A 23,529-nucleotide genomic window follows, 5' to 3' on the forward strand; every position below is an offset into this window, starting at 1 on the left:
TCATCAGCATTTGTGCTTTGTGACTTGGTATCTTGCAACATTCGTTACCTCCTTTTGCACTTGTTACTTCGGAACTGGCATCTTCCTTCATTTCTTTTTCTTCCTCCCTTTCTGTGTTTCAGGCATGATACCTAAGGAGGAAGGAAAATAACTTACTGGCTTCAAGCCCTGATCACTCAGCAGAACTGTTCTTTAAAACTGACCATATCTGTCCTACCATCTGTCTGAAAGTTTTTCTCTATCCTGAGGTGCTGGCTGTGTTTGCTGATGTTACCTTGAGCGCTTAAGAAAGTGGAGAGAGCTGTCAGCTCCTCCTGGAGATTTCTGGGACACACAAACAAATCTAGCACACTCTTAGCCTAGAGCAATGAGAAGAGATGCATAGGACCGCGTTGTTTGGGATCAGACAGAGCTCACTTAGGGCTTATGTACCCTCCTCCATACTGTGACAGGTGACTTTGTTTCGTAGTTAACTATCTTACCCTAGCCACAAAAGGCTTCTGTCAAATATTTTCCTTCAGTGTGGTTAGTAATTTGATACTTGAAATTAGCTGATCGTGTAAAAGAACCACCTCTGCAAAAGAGGTTGAGGTAGGTTGTTCAAGACAGTCACAAGTTTTATTGTCCATCTGTTAGAACTGATGTCCTCTCCCATCTCCTGATGGAGACTTTGGAATTTTCCCCTTTGTGCTCAGACTTAACACAGATACCTACTGATTTCATGTATGAAAATACATTCCACAATCTTTGTTTACTTTTGATCACAAAAAAGCTGTTGTGAAGCTAATCAATAAGATTAGGTGTACTTAAGGTATTTGTTTTATCTCTTGCCTGGAGCTTCCGCCATAAAGGTCAGTATAGGAAATTAGCCTCAGAGCTCTCATTATCTTTATTGGAAGTTGTTCAAGCATGTTTTTGGTTTTGAACTGCTTTATAGTGACAACACTCATGTTTATCCTATTGCGTGCATTGTGTTATTTGAATTAAGCTGTTTCGAAAGCTTAAACATGCCCACTGAATGAGTTTGGGCATAAAATCCCAGTAAAGAGTGTAATTTTTTACAGTAGTTGTAAAAGAACCTTTCAAACTGACAACAAGTATGAAATGAGAACCAAAAGAAGGGGTTGCTACTGACAGGCTCTTCATCTTCAGATTTCATTCCAGTATTTCTTATGCTTCTGCCCTGTTTTATGTCTCTTTGTAGAACAAGATGAAGCCTCAATGTTTGTGTAACTTCCAGTCTAATTCAGTCGAAACGTGTGCTTGGTTTTCCTCATTTGAGAACAAATATACGTGCAAGGAGCAATTTTGGCCATTGTGACTACAGTACAGTGAAGTCTCCTGTGTCTGTTTTGTATGGGATGTGACACTTCTGAAACATCTTACTGTAGAGCCTTATGTAAATCTAAAAAGAATTACTTTTGTAAATTGTTCGATTTTGATGTACCTAAATTTTTGGAACTTCTGTTTTCCAGTATTACTGACTGCATAGTAAGAAGTGTCAACACGTATTCGTTTTGTTATGCAATTTTTAGAACTGCATAGATGCTGTTAATTTGAGATTCTATGTCCAGAACTCATTTGCAAGTCGTGTTAATAACTGTCACAAAAGATTCTTTGAGTGTTGCCAAACCATCTGAAGATGATGTTTTGATTTTGAGATTTTTTTTTTTTTTCTTTTTTACACTCTGAGTCCTCTGGAGCAAGCCTTATCCTTAAAGATTACTATTTGTTTTGTGACATAACTGTGCTGATTAATGTTGTTACATTGTGGACCCTGCTTTTGGGATGACTTAATAAATGCATATCTAAATTTAGTTGAGGTTTTTAAAAGCTATTTTGAAAGACTGAGTATTTCAATTTTAGATTAATATTTATAATGAGCTTCTAATGTGTATTACATTTATTTTAAGGCAGTTGTTTCTGAGTAACTATAAATATACTGGACATCTAAATTAGTTTAGGCAAATTGTATCTTTTCTAAGAATTAGCCGGATTTCTTTTCTGGAACCAAATCTTAGATATCTAAGAGCTAGAGGGTGGCAGTTAAAAACTGCTTCAGTGATTTGGGAGCTAAGATGGAGCTCACTTCAAAATTCTAGTCACCTACAATGATTATAGTCTCATAAAATGTGTTAGCACTCAGTGTGCATGTGTATATATCTGAAAAAGAGGTAGACTATAAATGTGTCATGCCTTTTCAGCTGTTTATAGGGGTAAGAAAAGCAGCCATTCAGATTCTGTAAACAATTTTTCCTTCTAGTATGTGTATGCATTAACTTGGAAAACACTCTCTCTAGAATTTGAAATAATAGTTGTTTTTATGGGATAACTACAAATCTAGCAACTTTTTTATAGCTTGAAGTCATTATTTGATTATTGAATTGTGACTTATTTACCTATCCAGACTAAAATGTCTTTAAAGTAAAAGTACACTTCCTGTTGTCACCTGACTTGTTTAAAATAATGAAGTAATGTCTTCAACAAAAACAAGGCTTCATTGCTGTTCTTGAAGCTTGGGGAGATGTGGAAATTACTTTTGCCTCTGCTATTTTTTTTTGTTGTTTTAGAGAAGAATACCCTCTTGAGTCCAAAGCAATTCTGTAGTGTGGAATTCAAGATAGAGAAGACCGTTTTTCCTTTTACGAGATTGCAAGTTGTTTGATGTTTTGATGAGTATCTTAGTTTTTTCATCTTCTATCTGAAAAATAATGATTATTGGCTGTGCTTGTGGTGATCTTGTTGCATCATTAAGTGAGCAGCTATATCTTTCCAATTGCTTCAGCATTCACAGTTTCTAATTGTTTTTCCTTTCAAACATCCCTCTACTTAAGCATAAGAAGAGTGGGATTATTCACAGGCATTATCTAGAGAGAAGGTGAAAATTACGTGTCTATAAATCACTTCTGTTAGGGACTCAGCGTGTAGAATTCTTATTTATTGACCTCTGTTTTTTTCTTTCTTGTTTGTTCTGGTTTTCTTGCTATTCTAGGAGTGTCCCTCACTTGTGGTGATTATCTTGCATGCTGTTTTAAATTTCTTAGGGTGAGTTTTAGCTTTTGAGTTGATATTTCCCTTTGGTAGCTTTATCTCCTGCAAATTGTCTCCTTCAAATATGGAAGTACTGAATAGAATGTTTGGCGAACAACATTTATACTCAGCAGGCTTTTTGGCTGATGGTGGCCTGTTCGGCAGCCATTTGGAGGCTCTACCTTGCAAATGCTAGCTTCAAGTGTCAAAAAAACAGTGAGAACTAGGAAGGTTCTGCCAATCTTGAGTTGAGACCCAGGAGTAAGAAACTTTGAAGATAATCACATCAGAGAAGCCGCACTCGGTAAGTAAAGTTCCTGTCAAACTTTGCATGAAGTCAGAGGGAGCTGCGTGTTCATTTGCAGATGATCAGACCTTTGAGAAGTGAAATTAGTTGTGATAGGCTAGACCTAGAAATTACATTTAGAATTAGAAAGCTCTGTGTAGGGAAGGTTAATATTGATGCTACTTAGTGAGCTATACTGTAAAATAAGAAATTGCAAGAATTTCAGCAAAACCCCCTGAACTCTGATAGTTTTTAGCTTTAGGTGGAAAGAAGACATAGAAATATTCTGCTGGTTTAGCTTTCAGGGTTTGTTACAGGGAGATTATAACTGCCCTGCAAATTCAATATACTGATTCTAGTAACAAAAGGAAATACTTTCAATGTAGCATTCTTGTACTGTGTTTTTTAGTAGTTTAGAGATCATTCAACAGTTAAAACATAGTGAAAAATTGGTCCAAGCCTCAGTTATTAAGATGTTAAATCTCTGAAAGCATGTACAACGCGTTTGTCCACCTGGTGTCTGTGTGTGTTTGTGTGTGAAAAGGGTGTACATGTGCATTTAATAGCCTCTTAACCAATTTCTAAGCTATCTCTTTTCTTCCCTTTTCTATCAATTTGAGAGCTGCAACTAGATACATTCAAACCAAGAAAGGGTGCAAGTTTTTCATATGAGTCATTAGAGAAATTGAGTTATGGTGAATTCTATTATCAGTTTAAGCCTTTAAAACAAGTTCAGTGATCTTCCTAAAAATGTCCTATCATCTAATGAGGAAAAGACTTCAAGCAGGAATTCTTGGGTTAAATTCTTTGGTTTGTATGGGGTTGCAGATCTGACAAAATGATTTTCCTGTTCTATAACTGGTTTATTTTAATGTTTATTTGTTTTTTATTTATTCTATTTTCATCTTTTGCTATGCTTCTCTTTTCACAGAGGCTTTGCATATTTCTTTTCCCAATCAAATAACCAGTAAACTGGACAAACCCTGTGGGAGGGCTGGTGACTTTTCTTGTGTTTTACCAGCATCCAATGCCTGTGGCCATCATAAGTAGCTTTTTTTTTTTTTTTAATGGAAAGGCATTTATAAACAATCCAATTGCTCTCAAAGGAATGAGGTAGCTACAGCTACAGGTTGTACTCAAGTACATACGTATTTTCCAAAACAAGGTATTCATTAGCACACATTTTCATTCATTAAGTTTAGTGTGTGTCTGAGTCTGTTGGCTGTCTCTAGCCATTTGTTAAGTTCTGCTGTCATCTTAAGTGTCTTTAGTTTGTGTAGGTTTTCAAAAACTACTTACTGGCAGAGTCTTTAGAAACTTGATCTAAATAGCTAGAAAGCATCACACTTTCGATAACTTATGGGAATCCAATTTTGCAGTATCGTTAATTTGCAGGCATAATCAGATGGAACAAATTACATTGAGCAGGACAGGTTCCTTAGTCTCTTTAATCTGGGTAATAAAATGCGTTGGGCGTACTGTGAGTTTTTGATGGTCTGTGGCTTCTCTGCTTCAAATATATCTGATAGTGGTGAGAAGATGGTAAATATTATTGTTAATTTCCTTCTGTAATGTATTATGGACAGTGCTTCTAGAAGTATATTCTTCTGACACAACCATTATGATTTTTTCCATGTAATAGTAGTTTATGGAGTATAGTGCTTGGAAGTTTTTTGATAATTAGTTAAATTATAATTCGAATTGACAATACTGTTAAGCTTTCTTTCTAAAAGGTAGTGTAGGTATGGCTGTAATTTCCTCGGAGGATGCTGGGGGGGGGGGGGGGGGGGCTTCAGGGTTTAAAAAAAAAAAAAAAGGAATATACAGGAAGAATTTTTGAATTGGAAAGAGTATTTTTTGAACTAGATAGATTAATTTTCTTCTTAATAGAAATGAATATAAAAGTAAGACCAAAGAAAGCATACTAATTTTCAAAACTTTATTAGTTGAAACCAAATTAGTTCATTTTGATGTAAAATCTGGTTTGAACAACTTGCCCAATACTAGAAAAATCCATACTTTCATATGCATAGTACTTTCAGTGCATGTTTAAAATAAAGTACATGTAGCAAAGCCTGTGAGGCTGTAAGGTTGCTTACATGTGTTTCTCCTATAACAGGAGAGAGACTTTCAAAGATACGAAGAATAGGTAAGCAAAAGATTGCCATTAGTATTTGTTGGGAATTGGGCCTCTGATTTCAGTCTGCACCCTTGGTGTCAAAAAGTAGTCAAAGTTTTATTGCTTGCTTCTGTGGTGTGATTTAAAATAAAAGATTTTTCTGGGCATCTTAATACAGCATAGCTAAACTTGGATGCTGTTGAAGCTAGGAGAAGGTAACTTAGACATGCTGGATGTTCTCGTATTTTCTTGCAAGTTTCTTTGGCATCGCTTTGTTTCTGGATTTTTATACCTCACCTTTCTCTTCCTTTCCTTTTAAAATTCTCTGTGTAACACTTAGAGCTTTGATAGCTCTTTGAGCTGCCCTTACACACACCTTTCTCAGGTGTCCATGTGGTCTTCAGTATATGAAAGTAGGACAGAATTTTGCCTGGAGTGTTAGCCTACTGTTTTCATGAGACAGCAAAGGCAATTTAACAACTTGCTGTGGTTGAAAAGGCTGGTCCTGTGCTCTTTCATGTGCTAATGTACAGAAAGTTGTAATTCTTTTTTGCTGGGTTAATTATGTACAGGTTTGGTGAGCTGGATTGGCACACCGAAGTCACCAGAGCTGACAAGATAGAGACATAGGAGTACGTAGCTGAGAGAAGGGGAGGAAAAGTCTGCCACTTGATTGGCATCAGTATCTTGAATTGGCTGTTTCCTACTTGGGGACCATCATTTTTTGAGAACTATCCAGTCCAAATGATACAGCCAGCCACTTATTGATTCCCCTCATGGTTGCTGAATGTCTCACTCTTCACCCCAAAAGAAAGAAAACAAGCATACATAACCAAAGAACAAACAAAACAAAACCTTTCCTACCCCTTGCTCTCTATGTCACGAAAAACTTAGGGCTTAAAAATAAAAAGGTTCTGTTTTCTAGAGGTAGGTGCTCTAGTTTTTGAGTCACATCTGTATTTCAAAAAGTATTGAATGACTCTTAGAAGTTCTGATTTGAATAAATGACTAAAAATAAGAATGCCTTTTTAAGGACTTAAATACTTCTTCAGGGTAGTCTCAGTTCTTGCCTTCTGTTAGGTTGAAGTAGCACTAGCACTACTGTACATTTTGGTGTAGTACTTTTGGCCTTAACTGAAACCTGGTCACAGAACACTGTGTAAAAGTGAGTTGGATTTTGCTATTGAAAGGAGACCATTTGTTCTATAAGTTTTAAATCCACTAACTTCCTCTCTTCCCTTCCCTTCCCTTCCCTTCCCTTCCCTTTGTAATATGCCTATTAGTGGACACAATTTAACTGGCCTGCAACAGTTTCATTTCTTGTACTGGTGTTTTTAATTCCCTCTGTAGGAAGTCTCCGGTCTTGCAGTTCAACAGACTGCTTTAGTAAAGTGATGCCTCCAAGGAAAAAGAGGAGACCTGCAGCAGGAGATGATTTATCTGCTAAGAAAAGTAGACATGATGGGTATGTCATCTTACCATGAGCTAAGACTGATGGAATATCTAAAGTTGAATAGCTGATATGATCACGTTTTTAAATACTAATGGAAATGGTATTCAAATTTGCTTGGTTTCTCAATGTGGAACCATAGCCTGTGATTGAACTGTGGGATATTGGTAAGCACATCTAGGTTCAGTTTGCATCTCACCTTTTTCTATTTGTACAAGAAGCTTGTAGGGAGCTGCTCCTTGCTCTAGTTTGCTAGCTGTCAGAATAGATGTACTCGTTTGTTCGAAAACAACTTCTAAGAGATACAGTAATATCTTCCTGTATATGTCCGTGACATCTGGGTTGGCCGTTCTCAGTCTGCAGTCTATCAGAAAAGTGAATGTAGTTGTAGCCTACTCAGCTCTTAAGTCCTACCCAGGCAAGGTGATAGCCAGTGGTGGGGAGTGGTGATTGAGGCAGTGCTGCTCTGCTTCCCTCTGGGCAGCAGAAGCACAAGTGGGATATAACTGTGTGCACGAGCAGTGTGTATTCTTTTGGCATAGGTATTGTGTAGCTGGGACTTCTGCAAGTGTTGAATTTTCAGTATGCGTATGTTCAGTCAGCCTCAGTCGTTCAGGAGCCATCGAACGTGCTCCTTGTATGCAAGATAGTTGCTATTTATGTCCACTGAATTCAGAACTTGTGGCAGTACAGGACTGTACACGCCTGCATGATGGGTGCAGGACTGTCCTGATGTTGGAAAGGGACATATACATCCAGAAAGTTTGGTTGCCACTGCATCAAGTCAGTAGAATTTGAGCTCTATTACATTCATGTGTTATCGGTGACTTGGAAAACATGCTTCCGTAACAGGTGTCTTCAGGAAGGTAAAAAGATGCACTTCTCTCCAAACTGCCAGCCTGAGATCGGGCTGGGTACTTTCTTTTTTATTCTCTAGCATGAGTGAGAAAAATGCTGGTAGCCAAATTAAGCCTCTGGTCATGCCTCTATAACTCCATTGTGTTTAATAGGGTTGTACAACTGTAGCTGTGCTGGAATTTATTAAATGATCTGTTGATGCAGAAGAAGAAAGAGATTTCAACTTTCCCTTTCATTGCTTTGCATATGTAACATTAGCAAGCACAAAAAATCGGTGCATGTTCTTAGTGTTTTTTGATGCTTTTCAGAAATAATAAAATATGAAAGCTAAATAGTTGATAAAGGACATTACAGCTTGTTCAAAATATGCATACAATATGGAAATGAAATGAGGACAGAATGTTTCTAGAACCTAAGTAGAGAGGTTCATGAAGTTTAACTCTGCCTCCCTTTGTCAAGGCACTGATGGTAAAACAAAACAACCCAAAACCCCTAGAAAGTAAGATTGTCTGTAAGTAAGATACTGATTTGTGTGATTCGAATAAGAAAATTATAAGAAACTGACTTCTTACTCTTATTGGTAGTGTATATATATAATATATATATAATAATTTTTCAGAGCTTTTTGAAAGCATAATTTGAAGGGTTATTTTTTTTCTGTCTACTATTCAGTTTATAACTAATGAATCTACTCTTCATTCTACTGCCATGTAAGGCTTTATTAAAAGGAAGACCTCAGCCTGCTTTCAGAAGTGGAGGTGAAACCAGATCTGCCTGTCATGGGCCACAGGAGAATATCCTTCTCTGATGTGGTTCCAATTTTTATCTGTCTTCCTCCTTAAATTTTAAAGGTTTTGGGGCTTTCTCTGCTTCCCAGCACATAAGTTTATTTTGTTTTAGTCTTCAAGAAAACAGTTTTTTATTTCAGCATGACTGGCGATGTGAAATAATTTGCTGAACATTGAGCTCCGTCTTGGAACTCTGTTTTCGTTCAAGGAAGGATTTCTTCAAATTTGGCTTGTGCCCCTGCAACCTTCTGGAAACAAGTTAGACAAAGAGCAAGCTGTCTCCTACTTCCATGCTTGTTTGTCAGACGGACCTCATGCCTGTCATGTTTGGTTTTGGGAGGTCAGACATCTCAGTTTGTCAAGCAGAAGTCAATCTGAAATCAGGAACCTCTACAGCAGTGTGCTGTAGCAGACCTTATTTGCAAAGCCTCTTGCATTGTATGCAGAGAATGCTGTATACAATAAAACCAGTATGAATAGTGCAATGCCAGTTTATGGAATGAGGGGCTTCTAGGCCCAGTTCTTTACCATTGCTTCTGTTTTAGAGGCAGACTTCTTAGAAGCTGCATGCTAGTAACTCTGGATAAGCCTTCAAGGATCATCGGCCTGTGTGGATTCTGTAGTAAGCAGAAAAGGCAGTCAGTGTCTGTTCTTGAATGTCTACTTTCAATGAAAAAATACAATCTGTATTTCCGGCCAGAGATTATTTGTCACTTCAGATACTTACGGAATGGTGTAAATTTTGTAGGTTTCTCAGTTACAGTGGCAAACTTACAGGGGCAACATTAGTTGTGAGTCTCCTGTTTGCTTTCGGTGTGAAAACACTAGGTAGTAGTCTGAATATTATCAAAGGAGTGTCATCATTAATGATGTTATCACTGCTGAGACAAAATGTTGACGAATCCTCCTGGTTTGTCCATACAAAGGAAATTTATTTTTTTAATCCTTACGTGGATAGTGTTTTTGGGTGATGTTTTCAGTCTTCACTGTTTGTAATGTGTTCCTATCATCTTTTCAACCATAATAGTAATGTTTTTGAGAATGTAGTCTTTCCAGGAAGTTTATTTCAGCAGGGCTCTGTGCTGAAAGGCAAGATGATTTCTATAAAGGCTCTTAAACACCTAAACTTAAATGCATCTGATACCAGGTAGCTTGTAATAGCCTTCATCCTCAGTTCCAGGCTATTAGGGATACAGCCTCGTCTTGGAAGGATTAGTGGAACAATGACATTGGCTATTGAGGAAAAACATTTATAGGAACAAATCTAGTTGTTAGTGAAGTTATTTGGAAATGCTGATCTCATGCGTAGACTGATTATGGAAAACAAAGATTCCAAACATGTTCTTTAGTATCCCACCCTTACGTAATAATAGCTTGAATTCTGTTAATTTGGTGTTCATAACGTCACCTTGAACTGCGAATGCAGTGTTTCAGTGGGAGGGAATTTTTATCCCAGATAATGTATAATGAAAAGAACTTGGTGTGTTCATTTCTGGCTCACAGTTAAGATATATCCTGTCTTAAAAAATAGCTATTGGAAGTAAACAGTTTAGCACATGTTCACCGGAACATAATGACTTGAAGACTTAGTTTGTATTTTCCTCAGTATCGTAGTCTCGACTTTATTCTACTTAGAACTCTCACAGTAGAGGGTATTCTCAAATTGGAGTTAAGTACATTTGCTTGTACATTGCTCTGCCATCACTGTGTTAAGGGTCTTAGGAAAGGTAAAGCAAGTTTCATGTAGAGATTCTTGCTAGGTAAGAATATAGTCCTCACTGTCTAGTTATCTAATGCTGTGTATCTGTTACACAATCTCTAGCCAAATGCTGGCTTTTTCCTTAGGGAGAAATGAGCTGTATAATGTGATGCCTTCCCTTCTTTCTGATAGCCTCATCTGAAGAATAATTCTACTCCTTATTCCAGAATCACGCTGAGGGCAAAAATCTTACAGTAATGGATATTTGGATCTTAGAAGGATGAAAACTATGCTTCCCTGAAAGTTATGTTTTCAAGCCATTAGATCTAGAGTCTAATTTATCCTGGATGTGTGTATGGACCACATAAGGGCCTATTAGTATGAAAAACAGATTTTCTTTATTGAGTAATAAGCTCCATACTCTATAGTGGAAAAATGTAAATTTTGAAAACAGTCAACATACAGTTAATAACATGGGAAAATAAAATGGGAGTATGTTAACCTTGGAAGTTTTCAAAACCTTTAGTGTCGAGAGTTTTTTTTTGTTCCATTGTCATTTACTAACTGGTTTGTTCCTGCCCCACACAGACAGCCTGTGTTACCAGCTGTCACAGATGTCTAGACCTTATTCCTTGAAGTAGAGATTTTAAAGTACACACAGGTATGATTTTCCCTGTTTCCACACGTTTTCAGTGAACTTCACTTAATAGTTCTGAAGAAACTTAAACTGGGCATATGACTATCAGCATGTGTGCTGTTCCACATACTGCTCCTTGAGTAAACCTGATGAAGTTCAAAACATTAATTTGAAAGTTTAGAGATGATTGTAAGTCTTTAAATAGGGAGAGATAAGACATATTCATTCATAAAACTTACCAGTCAAGTAAATTTGTCCTGAGGGTTGTTTTAGACAGCCTTTATCATGCCTTGCAAATCATAAAATCATCCCTGCTCGTTTCTGCTACAATATGTATGAAAATATTGCTAAAATCATAATTGTAAATGAATAGGTAAGGCTTTCATTGTGCTGCACTGATGAAAACTCTCAGCCAAAATTTTAAATTAATTAATTAGAATTAGTGGAAGTAGTAGGAGGCATCTTCTTCAATCAAAAGTTTGCATCTTTCAAAATATAAATACTCTGAAGACAGTCAGTTACTCAGTTTGAAGTCCCAACGCGGTAAAGGTTTTGAATAAGTTCCGGTTGCATGGAAACAAAGCTACTGTTGGTAAATTTCTCAATGTCTTCATTCAGTAAACACTGACTATCTGAAATGAGCAGACTGTAAATCTTTGTGAGGGGTTAACTTTTGACTTACCATAATAAATTGTACCTTTTTTTGTTTGTGGTTTTTTTTTTTTTCCCCTTAAATGAGCTATTAGTAACTTCCGCAATCAAGAGAATGTTTTAAGTGACCTAAACTCCATGCTTTCACTAATCTCCGTTTGAATATAGTGAAGCCACACAGCCCAGAGTTGCTGCTGTGGTAGGTGGAGCTCTAACAAATTCCAGTACAGTTGAAACATGCTCAGAGCAGGAGTAGATACCCAACTTTGAAGACTGCAATAGATTAAAAAGAATTACCGTGACCTTGTCACCTCACAAATGGCTGGATGGAATTTTCACGCTTTTGCTTTCCCACCAAATCGATTGTGAACAAAGGACAATAATCTGGAAAAGATATGGATGTTCGTGTATTTAAAGAAACATGAAAGGCCTAGACACTCAGATTTTAAAAATTATTTTGTTTACATCTACCTATAGCACTTCCAATTACAAACTACATTGTCTCATCTTTATTGCAGGGATATTACAATTCTGTAGCTCATAAGAATATGATAAGTTTAAAAATGTATGAGTCAGCTATTAGGTTAATCTCACTTTGCTTTTTCCCTGCCCTGTTCCACATTCTTTCCTCTCTCTAGTTGCTAAAATGGCTGTTAGAAAGAGATAATAAAAAAGAAAAAGCTAAATGCTTCTTAAGGACATATCGGTTATAATATAAAGAAACATTTTTTGAAGTCTGCTGTCACTGTCCTAACACTGACAGTGTCATGCTAAACTCAGAAAAATACTCTTTTTCAAGTAAAGATTTTTCTGGATCACTGTACCTGCATGTGTGTCTCAGTTGAGAGACAAATATATACTCTTTGCCCATAGGTGTATTTTTTTCCTTGCCATTCCTGATGGGCAGCATGTCAAGGTTCAGAAATGGAAGGGTAATTCTAAACTCAAAGGCCTGGAGTTTGTTGTTGTCCACCAGTGGTATGTATAGCAGACGATCTGGAAAAAAGTTCTGCATGCACCTTTGTAGCTCTGATGATGGAGAAAAAAACGCCTTAGCAATCCTATTCCAGTGTCAGCGTTCCCTTGACAGTAGTACAAATTCCAGTACCAAAAGTACCAGGTATACTCATTGGCCCTTCCTTTGTGGAAGGTGTCTGGGGGGTGTTTAGTTTTTTTTTCTCTCGCCCCTTTTTTTTTAATCCTCTAGTCTCTGAACGGGGTGTTCTTTAACTTCTGGTGTGTGACAAGCTCTGCAGGTTCCTCTTACAGAGCATCAATGCATAAGCAGATTGCCAAACTATGGCATGGTCAGCATAATGGTTGTGCGTCTCTTCTAAGGTACTAGAGCTGGTCATCCTGAGGGAGCTGTGAGCTGTTGAGGACTTGGCTGTTTGAAACTCAGATCTGTTTGGTAGATGTTTGGTGCTCCCAAGGTATTCAGATGTCTACCCTGTGCACTCTGGCAGTTTTGTGTTTGTCTGTGTAGCAAGAGGCACTGTCCTTCGTGCAGACAAGGCACGCGATCTTGCAGTACGTACAGAGGAATTCCAAAGATAGGAAAATATTCTAAGATACAAAATAAACGCCAGCCGTCTCTGGCAGTTTGTGTTTTTCTCCTCTGCATGTATGGTTCTTGAGACAATTTTGTATTAATGATGGTTCAGAGGACGGAGTCCTCTGTCCACATAGCCTTTGGAATCACCTTTACTCTGTGCTGCCAGGTTGATCTTGCTATGGTAATTGAACTGAGTTGTCCTAGACTGTACTCTCACATATTTGTCTACTTACTTGCTTGTATCTCCCTGCTCACCTTGCTTCACCAAGCATTTCGGAGATTAGGAATCTCTTGTTAGTAGAACTAGCTGGTTTGGCTAGACCAGGGGGAGAAACTCACTTGGTGTTTGGAGTAAGCAGAGAGGGAACAGGCTTCATCTTTATACATGAGCGATCACTAACACTGAGTCTGCATTGGTGTTACTTGTTTCCGTCACATTCCTTTTCAAGTGATCCTTGATTCTTGCAGAATATGGGATCTGCTATTAGTTCCTTTAGGTAGAGGGAAAGGCACCTGAGATTAATCCAGCCATTTTTGTTGCATGGTTTTATACTTCTGGCCGTGCATTGTCTGTTTTCATTACAAATGTGATACGGTGTCACCTGCGCTTTTATTAAATGTCTGGCTAATTAGCTTGTAGCAGAGACTGGGATAGCTCGAGATTATATCCTTTCTGATTTTATTTTCTGAATTTGTGAAGTAATTTCTCTTACTGGCACAGGTTGGAAGATTTTTAATTAGTTCTGGTTTCTCAAAAATCAAACTCCAGCGGTTAAATACTGAGCTTTTTGAACAACGATAAGTTTGGGGCCAAAGCGTTTTGCTTGGAGTTACTTGGCCATATGTTGGACACATGGACTTACTAATGAATATTGTTGTTTCCTGCAGTTCCTAAGCAATAACCTTAACCTTAAGCACAGCAAATGACTTTCAGTCCCATATCAGTCCTGTAAAAACTTGCTACGCTTAGATGCAGTGAATGTATACAAAGGGATGTTTTTTTCTGTTCTCGTTCACTGTTCCTCTTACACGTACTGCAGTCATTAATGTCTTGGTTCAGGCTACAGTATTTAGCTCTGCCATTTGTAGATGCAGGAATCCTTTTTCTGAAGTACCTGGAGACCTAAAGCTCTGTCCATGTATTTGTTTCCTGAGGATACCTTCCCAGATCCACTGTTCACGTGCTGACAGCTAATGTGTTGATGATGAGTTACATGAACAAGCAGGGCGAGGCACTTGGTTATCATCCCTTCGTAATGGAAACCTTTCAGTCTTGTGATGAATGTCTGTCTTTAGGAACCACGTTAGCTTTGCCTGTCCTAGGTCCCAGCAGTGCTCTGAAAGACTTTAGACTAGACTAGACTAGAGACTTTGACTAGCTCCTGCTACAGTCACTTTTCAACTTGGTATTCCGGTTGGTGTTTGTCACGTTTGTTTGCTACAGAAAAGGGGATACTGAATAATTAGGCGTTTGCCAAAGTGGCAGAATGCCTCCTTTCTTTGTCTCAAGACATTTTTGTGATTCCTCTGAATTCAGAATAGCCTAAGATATATTGGATAGGTCTTTTATAATCATGGTTCATTCTGCAAGTATGAGAATGTTAAGTTAGCAGACCTGTTTTTAAAAAAGAATAAAATTGTTCCAGCTCTGACTTATACCTACTGACTTAGCTGTTTACTTACTGGGCAGTGCTGTCAGCCTGTTCCTTTGCAACTGCAGTAAAGCGTATACAAAGTAGGTAATTCAAATAGAAAAAAGTGTTTTCAAAATGAAAATGAAAAAAAAAAACCCCTACAAATTGTGGGTATATGAGTATATGTGTTTGACACACATATGGCTGGCACATTTCTGCAGTGTTTCAGTTTGTTGCAGACCAGTGTGTTTCAGTACAGTGTTAATTTTTCTTTCCATCTTGAAATTTCTTCAGAGCCTCATTTGTATTTGTCTTCTGATTAGCAATATATCATTTTGCTCTGGCTAGTATTACTTTTCTAATGGTGAGTTGCTTTAAAGGAACTATGACAATAAATGTGAAATAGTTCTTTGTATTACTGTTAGAATGATATTTGTGCCATTAACTTCTAGCTACAGTTCCTCATAGCTGAGCTAGGTGGAGGATAGTAGGATCAGTGTACTCCAAGCTCGTAAGTGTAGACATCTTTTACATGTCTTTCTAGAAGGACAAAATGGTGATGAAATCAACTCCAAATTAATTTCATCAAGTTGATGAACCAATTAGCCACTTTGTTGTCTTCCCCCAGCAGGGTTTGACACTGTAAGGCTGTGTACTTGAAACACTTACAGAGCCGTTCTTGGCTGCCTCCTCTGGTCTAAGCCATTTGTTGCTCACCTCTTTTCAGCCTTTATGAGCCCAAGCTACTTCAGAGTGGTGGAAATGGATCAGAGAATGCATATGCAGCCACGAACAACTACTTGGATTGCTGGGTCTCTTTCCTCTAACAGGCACAAACGATATTGTTTCTGTTTCAGAAATGTCTAAGCAAGGTGGAGTAACTCATCAACTTCTGCTATGCCTTCTGTGCTTTAGGTGTTACAGATACTAAATTCAGGGGGCTGGTATTTCATTGTTTTTTCCTGAACATAGTTAAAATTCTTTATGCCTCTCAAAGGAGAGGATTACCTTGCTGGTCATCTCTGGGGGAAAGGGATGCTATGGTTCTAGCTTTTAAAATAACTGTTTACCCCATCATGAATGAGGTTCCTTGAGTTATTGTCATTGAGGACCTGTAGGCTGTTCTCTGTGGTTCTTTTGTGTTACCAACTTACTGGCTCTAGAATAAAGTACGTGTGAGTCATGTCTATTTTGACCTTTATGCCTTTTATAGGAGTTGTTTGAGGAGGCAAAAAGAGTATGTGCAGTTCTCCTTAGTTAATAATTCAAAGTGCATGAAGTGTGTGTGCATTTACAGGTAGGACCTGTGTTGACTGTGACATGGAATTACTCTGCCCAGTTGCAGCCCATCAGTTGATTGTGGTAAACAATGGTGTGCACAAGTCTGACTTGCACTAACACAAAGCAGTTAGGGGTTGAATTTGAGCTACTATGTATCTGTTGTAAGAAAAGTTCATGTACATGGATAATGATTATGAACCTGTTGAAGTGTGACAAACTGAGCAAACCCAGTATTTAGGTTCAGTGATTCTTACTGTGTTAAGCAGTGTCTCAGATGCTGGATATGAGGACAGAATGTTGGGTAAACTGGTTCATGAAAGGAAGAACACTGCTGTTTACAGTGGCTGTTGACTAAAAGATTGCTTTAAAAAAATTGATGAATTAATTACATGTTTCTCTTTCTTTTTTAAAGTATGTATAGAAAATATGATTCGACTAGAATAAAAGCAGAGGAAGAAGTCTTTTCAAGTAAGAGATGCTTAGAATGGTTCTATGAATACGCAGGTAAGAGTGAAATGCAAATTTCATCCTAATAACGATTTAATCTACATTGGAATATAAAAACTGCATTAATTGAGCTTTTCCAAGACTGAATGTAGAGACTTTTCTGTAGAAGTCTTAAAGAAGCTTATGTTCTGTGTAGCAGGAAGATGAAGAGTTCAAGGGACAATTTTGTATTTGTCTCTGTTCTATAAAAAGAATACAAGAAGGTGTGGAACTTAAAGTACTTTGGAACATGTATACTTTACTATTCAAATCTATAGTTAAAGCTGTACTTCTGTCCAAAATGTTGTTACCTCTCTGGCTTTGGAAGTTGTGTCATCTGCCATGTTAGTGCTGAATAGTGCAGAATTATGCTTCAGGAGAAATGTCTTTAATTTAACAAAAAAAAAAGTAATGGAGGTGGTAACATTAGGTTTGTTCCTGCTGAATCTGGTGCTACTGGTTTTGAGCAAAGTAGTGAATAAATTCAAGTATCCCATACTAGTCTTGACTTTATATAGTTTTCTATCACAGGGTACAGGAAAGATAGACTGAAGTATTTATTCTTCCCCTTGTGTATGAGAACTTTCTCCAGGCATTAATTCTAGGATTGTTAATTATGATCTGTGGTCATAAAAGATGATGCTTTAACAGTGCAGTTGGTTATTGTACTCATTTTTTTACACGTGATTTTCTGAAGAGGAGAACTTGAAGTATGGGGAAAAATGATCTCATGGCTGTAAAGACCAAAAGGATATTAAATAGATGATTGACAAAAGAAATAAGGTCATCTTGCAGTTTTCTGGTTCTGTCTTGGATAACGTTGCTCATAGCTTGTTCCGTTTCGTCTACTGCTCATAATGAAGAGTGACTTAATTTGATGTAATAAAATATTTTTTTTCTTCTAATAAAATTATAAAAACTAAATTAAATACTTTGCCTTCGGCACACTTGTCCGTAGTAGTCTGTGAGAGGAGATTCAGACAAATCCAAGTCAAGTCGGTGCTGTTAGATTCTCTGCCTTTCTGACCAGCTTGATTTATTTTTTTACTCTAGCAACAAGGATAACTCATTTTTGTCAAGACTTTCATGGAAAGAAGGGATGAAAGGAAGGCTGTATATGAAAGAACTTTTGGGTTTCCATTGGATGCATACACCAAGATAAAACAAAAGTGAAGAGATTCTGTTTACCATATTGAGTAACATTCTAAACATTCTAAAAATAAAAAAAAAAAAAGAATTTTCAAAGAATAATCTCTTTTGTGTTCTCGCTTCATAAGTATTCTCCTTTATATATGCAGGCAGTTGACACTGCGTTTTGTGTTTTTGTTTTGTTTTTTTTTTTTCCCCTAGTGTGTCTTTACATTACAGAATTAGTCTTTTTGAAGACTGTTGTGTACTCCGAGAACTGTGAGAAGATGTCATGAGAAGACGGGAAAATTATAATTAAACGTTATTATTTCTAGAATAGTAGGTCACCTAATAATAAAACATAGATAGGTCTTCCCTTTATGGAATCTCTTTTTCTTGCATATGTGATCTTTATATTGGATGAAAGTAGGCATTTCAGCCTCTACTAGTTTTTTTCCCAAATGACTCCTTTTAAACATGAGTAAAATAATTCTAACAAAATAGTCCATACTTAAAATGTACTTAAAAAAATAGAATTGCACAGTAAAATTCTTAATGCCTATATAATTTTTTTCAATCGAGTATTGTAGAAGTTACAAATATCTTAACAGCATATTTTAGTGGTAGTGCATTTTTAAGAGCATCTATATTTTTGAATCGTTTTTCCTTTTAGGTCAGCAAAGAAATAACTGTAATTCATGTCTTCCTTCCCCCTGCAGTTACAAAAATTGAGATAATATGTGACCATGGTATAGCAGTATGAATAAACAAGAGCGCAAGGTTTTTATTTTAGGCTCCTTTTTGTAGATAACATTATATAAAGACAGTAAATGAGACAATGAGGAATGAGATTCTGGGAATGATAATGTCTGTTATCCAGTATAGGTGTGCATCACATTTTTCTGTTATATCGTCTTACAATAACGGTGGAGATTGAAGCCAAGAAATGAGTTTTGCTAACCATCGTCCACTCATTTAACCATGGTAGTGTTACGTGGATGCTCTGCTAGTCTTAAGTGCATTCTTAAAGATCTTATTAACTTACTTTTCCAAGATTATCTCAGTAAATGGGTAGAACAAAGGATATTGCCAGGAATGAAAAATTATTTTACAGTTTTTCTGCCTCTGTTTCCAAAAGTGGGATAAAGAAGTCTGATAGTAAGTGTGGAAATATTTATTGCATGTCTAAACAAACAAACAGAAAACCTGTATGGAAGTTCAGGTTGTACTGTGTGATTACATTTCTCGTGTGTTATAAAGGTCAGGCTGTTCAGAGATAAGTAAAATTCATTTTGTTTGCAGGCACTGATGACATTGTAGGGCCAGAAGGTATGGAGAAATTTTGTGAAGACATTGGAGTTGAACCAGAAAATGTAAGTTCAAAGTCCATTCAAAAGATGCTTAATCTGTTATGATGTACATGAGCCAGTCTTAAATCTCTTATTTTTCTGTCAAGAATTAAGAAATTACTGGAAGTTTTTTAAAAAATTAAAGAAATATTAACCAGGGAGGTTTATATACACATTTGGAAACAATTTGGAGTTTTATTTTAAACCACAAACCGTCAACCTGTAAAAACTCGGTTTGTCTTTGCTGCCACCTTTTCTCTTTCACTTTCCCACCTGTCGTGGTTTTAGGCTGATCCAGCAACTAAAACTCACACAGTCTCTCCTTCTCCAATAAAGTAGAGAGGAGAAGAAAAAAAAACCAAAGGGACTGAGGGTTGAGACAAGAACAGAGGGAGCACCCACCAACCATGGTCCTGGGCAAAACAGGCAGAGCTTTTCTCAAAGCAAAACAGTTTATTAATGATTACTTAGAAGGACAAAGGGAAACAAAAACTGATTACTTGAGAGGACAGAAAGAAACAAAACCAGATCTTAAAACCGACACCTTCCCCCCCCCTTCCTTTTCCTCCCGGCTCTACCTCCTCCCCCCAGCAGCACAGGGGGCAGGGACTGGGGGAGTGCAGGTCAGTTCATTCCGTGCTGTTACTGCTGCTTCTTTCTTAAAGGAGAAGGAGTCCTTACACCCTTTTCCCCTGCTCCAATGGATCCCCTACCCACGAGGAAAAATCCACAAATTTCTCCAATGTGAGTCCAGCCCACTGGAAACAATCCTTCCCCACAGATTGCTCCGGTGTGGGCTTTACCACAGTCTCGGGTACTTAGGGAGCTGTAGCCACTCGCTCCGGCGTGGGTCGTCACGCAGACTCCAGATGCCGCTCTGCCTTGTCGTGCACCCCAACACGACCATCCTCAGGCTCAGGCATCTTCTCCCCACGGGCTGCGAGTGGGTCTCTGCTCCACCGAGGCCGTCCTGGTTGCAGGGGGGCCGCCTGCTATCTCACCATCAGCCGCAGGGGAAACTCGGCTCCGGCACACCTCCTCCCGCTCCATCCTCACTGACCTGGTGTCGATGCAGCTGTTTCTCTCAGATCTCAGTCCTCTCCAGGTGAACTCAGCCCAGTGGGCACCCCGGGAGTGGGGTGCCCCCGAGTTCCCCAGCTGGCTCCGCCGCCGCCATTCTCCGTGGGCGGCGCCGGCCCGACGCAGGCAGCTGCCTGGCCGGGAGCCAGGGAGCGGGGGGAGTGCCCTCCCCCCTTCTCCATGCAAAAGGCTTGCTTCCCAGGTCGTAGGGACCAAAACCCCTCTCCTGCCACCAGAACCACCCCCCCCTCCACATCAAACCATGACACCACCCCTCCAAAAAAACCCCAGATATTTAAAAAAAAAAAAGAAAAAGAAACTTACGGTTGTCTTTTCTGAAACAATGAGACAACACTGGAGATTTAATATAGTGACTACAAAACTACAAAGTAATGTTTTGTTTGGGTTTTCTAGGAGAGAAAGGGATTTCAAATATCGTGAGCAATACTAGCACTCCCATTATGCCATTTCAAAATACAAATAAGGAATATATATAATTACGTGTATATGTTTTATATGTATGTATATATAGAAGTAAATAAAATTTTAAAAGGAATAATTGTGCCTTCTACGTTTTTTTTCCTAGTGCCTAATTTTTGCTCTTTAAATGTATATGCAAGTCCCATCTTTTGCAGGATTCATAAAGCATCATCTCTAAGTAAAATGAGAATTGTGGTATTGAAAGATTTACTGGAAATATAAGATGTAATTTGCTAATTTTGGAGTTTTTTAGTGTAGTAAACCCTTGGGATTTATGCAGACATTTGGATATATAATTAGGTATTCTGATTACGCATTAAAAACCATAGAGAGCTGCACTAACATTAGCTAGTTAATGGCTGAGTTGCACATTTAAATAACTTGATTATTTTTTCTTCTAGTCTGCAGGGTCAGTTGTCCTGCAAGTTTTTCCATGTATATATCAAAAGTGGTTTCTTAAGTTCCTGAATGAGATAGTATTCGTATAGTATGCCTGACTTGAGATAAAGTTCTTCATTGCTTCAATCCTCTGTATGAGGTGTGAAAAGGACTGTGTTTCCTTTTGGGCAAAACCGAAGTATTTATGTATCAGCCTCTGTTTTGATGTGTGTTAATGGTAGTTCACCTAGCTTTACTTAGCATCTACTTGAATTATGCTGCATATCCAGACCTGCAAAATTAGGTAGGCTGATGGTACCTTGGAGTAGCTGGATTCATGTGAGATCATTATTAGCTTTAGAGTGATTGGATTTCATGGAGCTCATGACTTACAACTGATGTTCATCTAGATGGGAGTCTAACAAATGTCAAATGTAACTTGTCATCAGATTGGTACTTAAATTTTGTACTTGTTTTGGGAAACCTTTTCTGTAGATTTTTCACCAGCTCGTCTTCATTGTACTGCTCATTAGGTGACTGTGCCTGCTTCCTTGAAATAAAGTGGCTACTGGTAACTTGGGTGGATGTTTGCTCTGTATCTTTGCACTGTTATCTTCTCTTTGTTTGGATTATGTACAGGTTTATCACTTCCAGGTTTTTTAACTTAAATATTGTAGCAAAGATCTGAACATCTCGTTTATACAAGTAAAGCACTTGTAGCCCACTAAACAGTAGTTATTTGAAAAATGTGTGGATCTTTTTGTTAATTCTTTTCATTCTTAATTTTTTTTTCCTTTTTAAAACAGGTAGTTATGCTTGTACTAGCATGGAAGTTGGATGCGCAAAACATGGGCTACTTTACATTACAAGAATGGTTAAAAGGAATGACATCACTACAGTAAGTGCTTTGAAAAACCTCTGAAGTTTGTTGTAGTAAACCCAGTTTTTTAGAAGAAACACACTTTGTTTTGACTCCTAAAACCAAAAGCAGAGAGCTCTACTGTGGAGTGGAAGCCATACATTTTTGGTCCTATTTATGGTCCTATGGACCATATTTTGGTCCTGTTTTGGTCCTATGGACTGCTTAGAAACAACTTGAGACCTGACAGCTGCACATTTAAATACAGTTGGATTAACATGTCTGCAGTCTCAAGAAAACAGAAATGTCGTAAGGTTTGATGTTGTTTCTGTCCCCAGGGACATCTATCTTTGTCACTGGATTGGACCTATCTATTAGATATTGGTATGTTTTTAGAGCATGTGTAGTTTAAAACCCTAAATAATACAAACCCTTTCTGTAACTCTTCTTTGTCATGTTCTTTCCAAGAGTTGCTTTCTCCAGTTGAGGGCTTATCTTCATGGTATAGTTAACATAAATGCAGTTCAATACTCACGTTTTGTAAAGAGTTGGAGAAAGAACTGTGTTCTGGCTTACCTTCCAGAACAGAATCACTGAAACTATGGAGGAAGTTCTATAGTTTCAGCAAAACTATAGAAGTACTGTTTCACTGCTGTGCTTTGCTGGTTGTTTGCCATGTGTAGACAAGCTCTTAGTTTTGTCTGTTGGAGAGTGCATTTTCTACAAAGCCAAACACATTTTTATCAGAGTACCAGTCTAAGACTTTGCTATTTTGTGTAAATCCGTTTCATACTGTGGGTTTAATCAAGGCATTTTATGCAGACAAACTCATAAACGTGCCTTTGTACAGAGTGGTGTATTTTGAACAGATTCATGGGGATACATGTTAGAGAATCTTTTGTAAAACATCAGACATCTGTATAAGAATGCAGACTCTAAACTCACTTTGTGCTTTTCTTGTAGATGTGATACTACAGAAAAATTGAGAAATTCTTTGGATTACTTGAGATCTTTATTAAATGAGCCTACCAATTTTAAACTTATTTATAGATACGCATTTGACTTTGCACGGGTAAGTACTATGGAAGACCAGCATCTGAAATTAAAACTTTACTTTCATAAGTAATAATTGAAAGACTGTATAATTCTGTTTCTCATAAGATACCACTCAAGATTGCTTCTAACAAATGGAACTGTTCATATTCTAAGAAAGTATATGCAAAATGCTGGAACTGGAAAAGAAAAGTATATAGGATGCTTGATGTTCAGTGGTTTAGTGTTTTGACATGTTTTGTTACCTCTCTGCTTCAAGCTATTTTGGGACTCAAAGGAAATAATTTAGGCCCTATTCTGTTGCATACTGGAGCTTTGCCACTTACTTCTACTGTCTTTGTAATTACCCTGGTTTTTCTTCTTACTGTTTGAAATTTTTGAGCATAAACATGTTTAAAACAAGAAGGCACTTCAAGCATTTCTGCAGATGGTCAAAATAACTAACATGATAAAAATTGGATATGATGTAATATAAATACTGGGTCAGAAGACTGTTGGAAGGTCATTAATGATGTTCTCAGTATTTATTAAACAATATCCTGGTATCAGTCTTCATACTATATGTATTGATATAATGTACCTGATATTGGAACCCATCATATGCATAAGACTGTTCCTACTTAGAGGGAGCAATAAAAGAACTTTAATTTTCTGAATTAACGTTTTTACATGGAATTTGGACATCCGTCTTGCTAACATGATGGAATGTACAGAAGGTTTAACATAAA

General features: G+C 37.6%; 1 protein-coding gene across 8 annotated transcripts in view; it reads left to right on the forward strand.

Annotated features, from left to right (window-relative positions):
- DCUN1D4 (defective in cullin neddylation 1 domain containing 4) overlaps positions 1–23,529 on the forward strand; it is a 42,527-nt gene that overhangs the window by 11,516 nt on the left and 7,482 nt on the right. For 3 of the 8 annotated variants that reach the window (XM_086611461.1, XM_086611460.1, XM_086611466.1), the window contains exons 4-9: positions 5,436–5,465; positions 6,786–6,900; positions 16,401–16,492; positions 18,905–18,975; positions 21,696–21,787; positions 22,712–22,820. In XM_086611461.1, coding sequence (XP_086467587.1) covers positions 5,436–5,465; positions 6,786–6,900; positions 16,401–16,492; positions 18,905–18,975; positions 21,696–21,787; positions 22,712–22,820 — 509 coding nt within the window. Of the gene's footprint in view, positions 1–2,812; positions 3,335–5,435; positions 5,466–6,785; positions 6,901–16,400; positions 16,493–18,904; positions 18,976–21,695; positions 21,788–22,711; positions 22,821–23,529 lie in introns of those variants that run through there. The other 5 variants (XM_086611462.1, XM_086611463.1, XM_086611467.1 and 2 more) reach the window with 4 other exon arrangements.

Source organism: Tauraco erythrolophus, chromosome 5 (assembly GCF_009769465.1).
Source record: "Tauraco erythrolophus isolate bTauEry1 chromosome 5, bTauEry1.pri, whole genome shotgun sequence".
NCBI classification, from domain to species: domain Eukaryota; kingdom Metazoa; phylum Chordata; class Aves; order Musophagiformes; family Musophagidae; genus Tauraco; species Tauraco erythrolophus.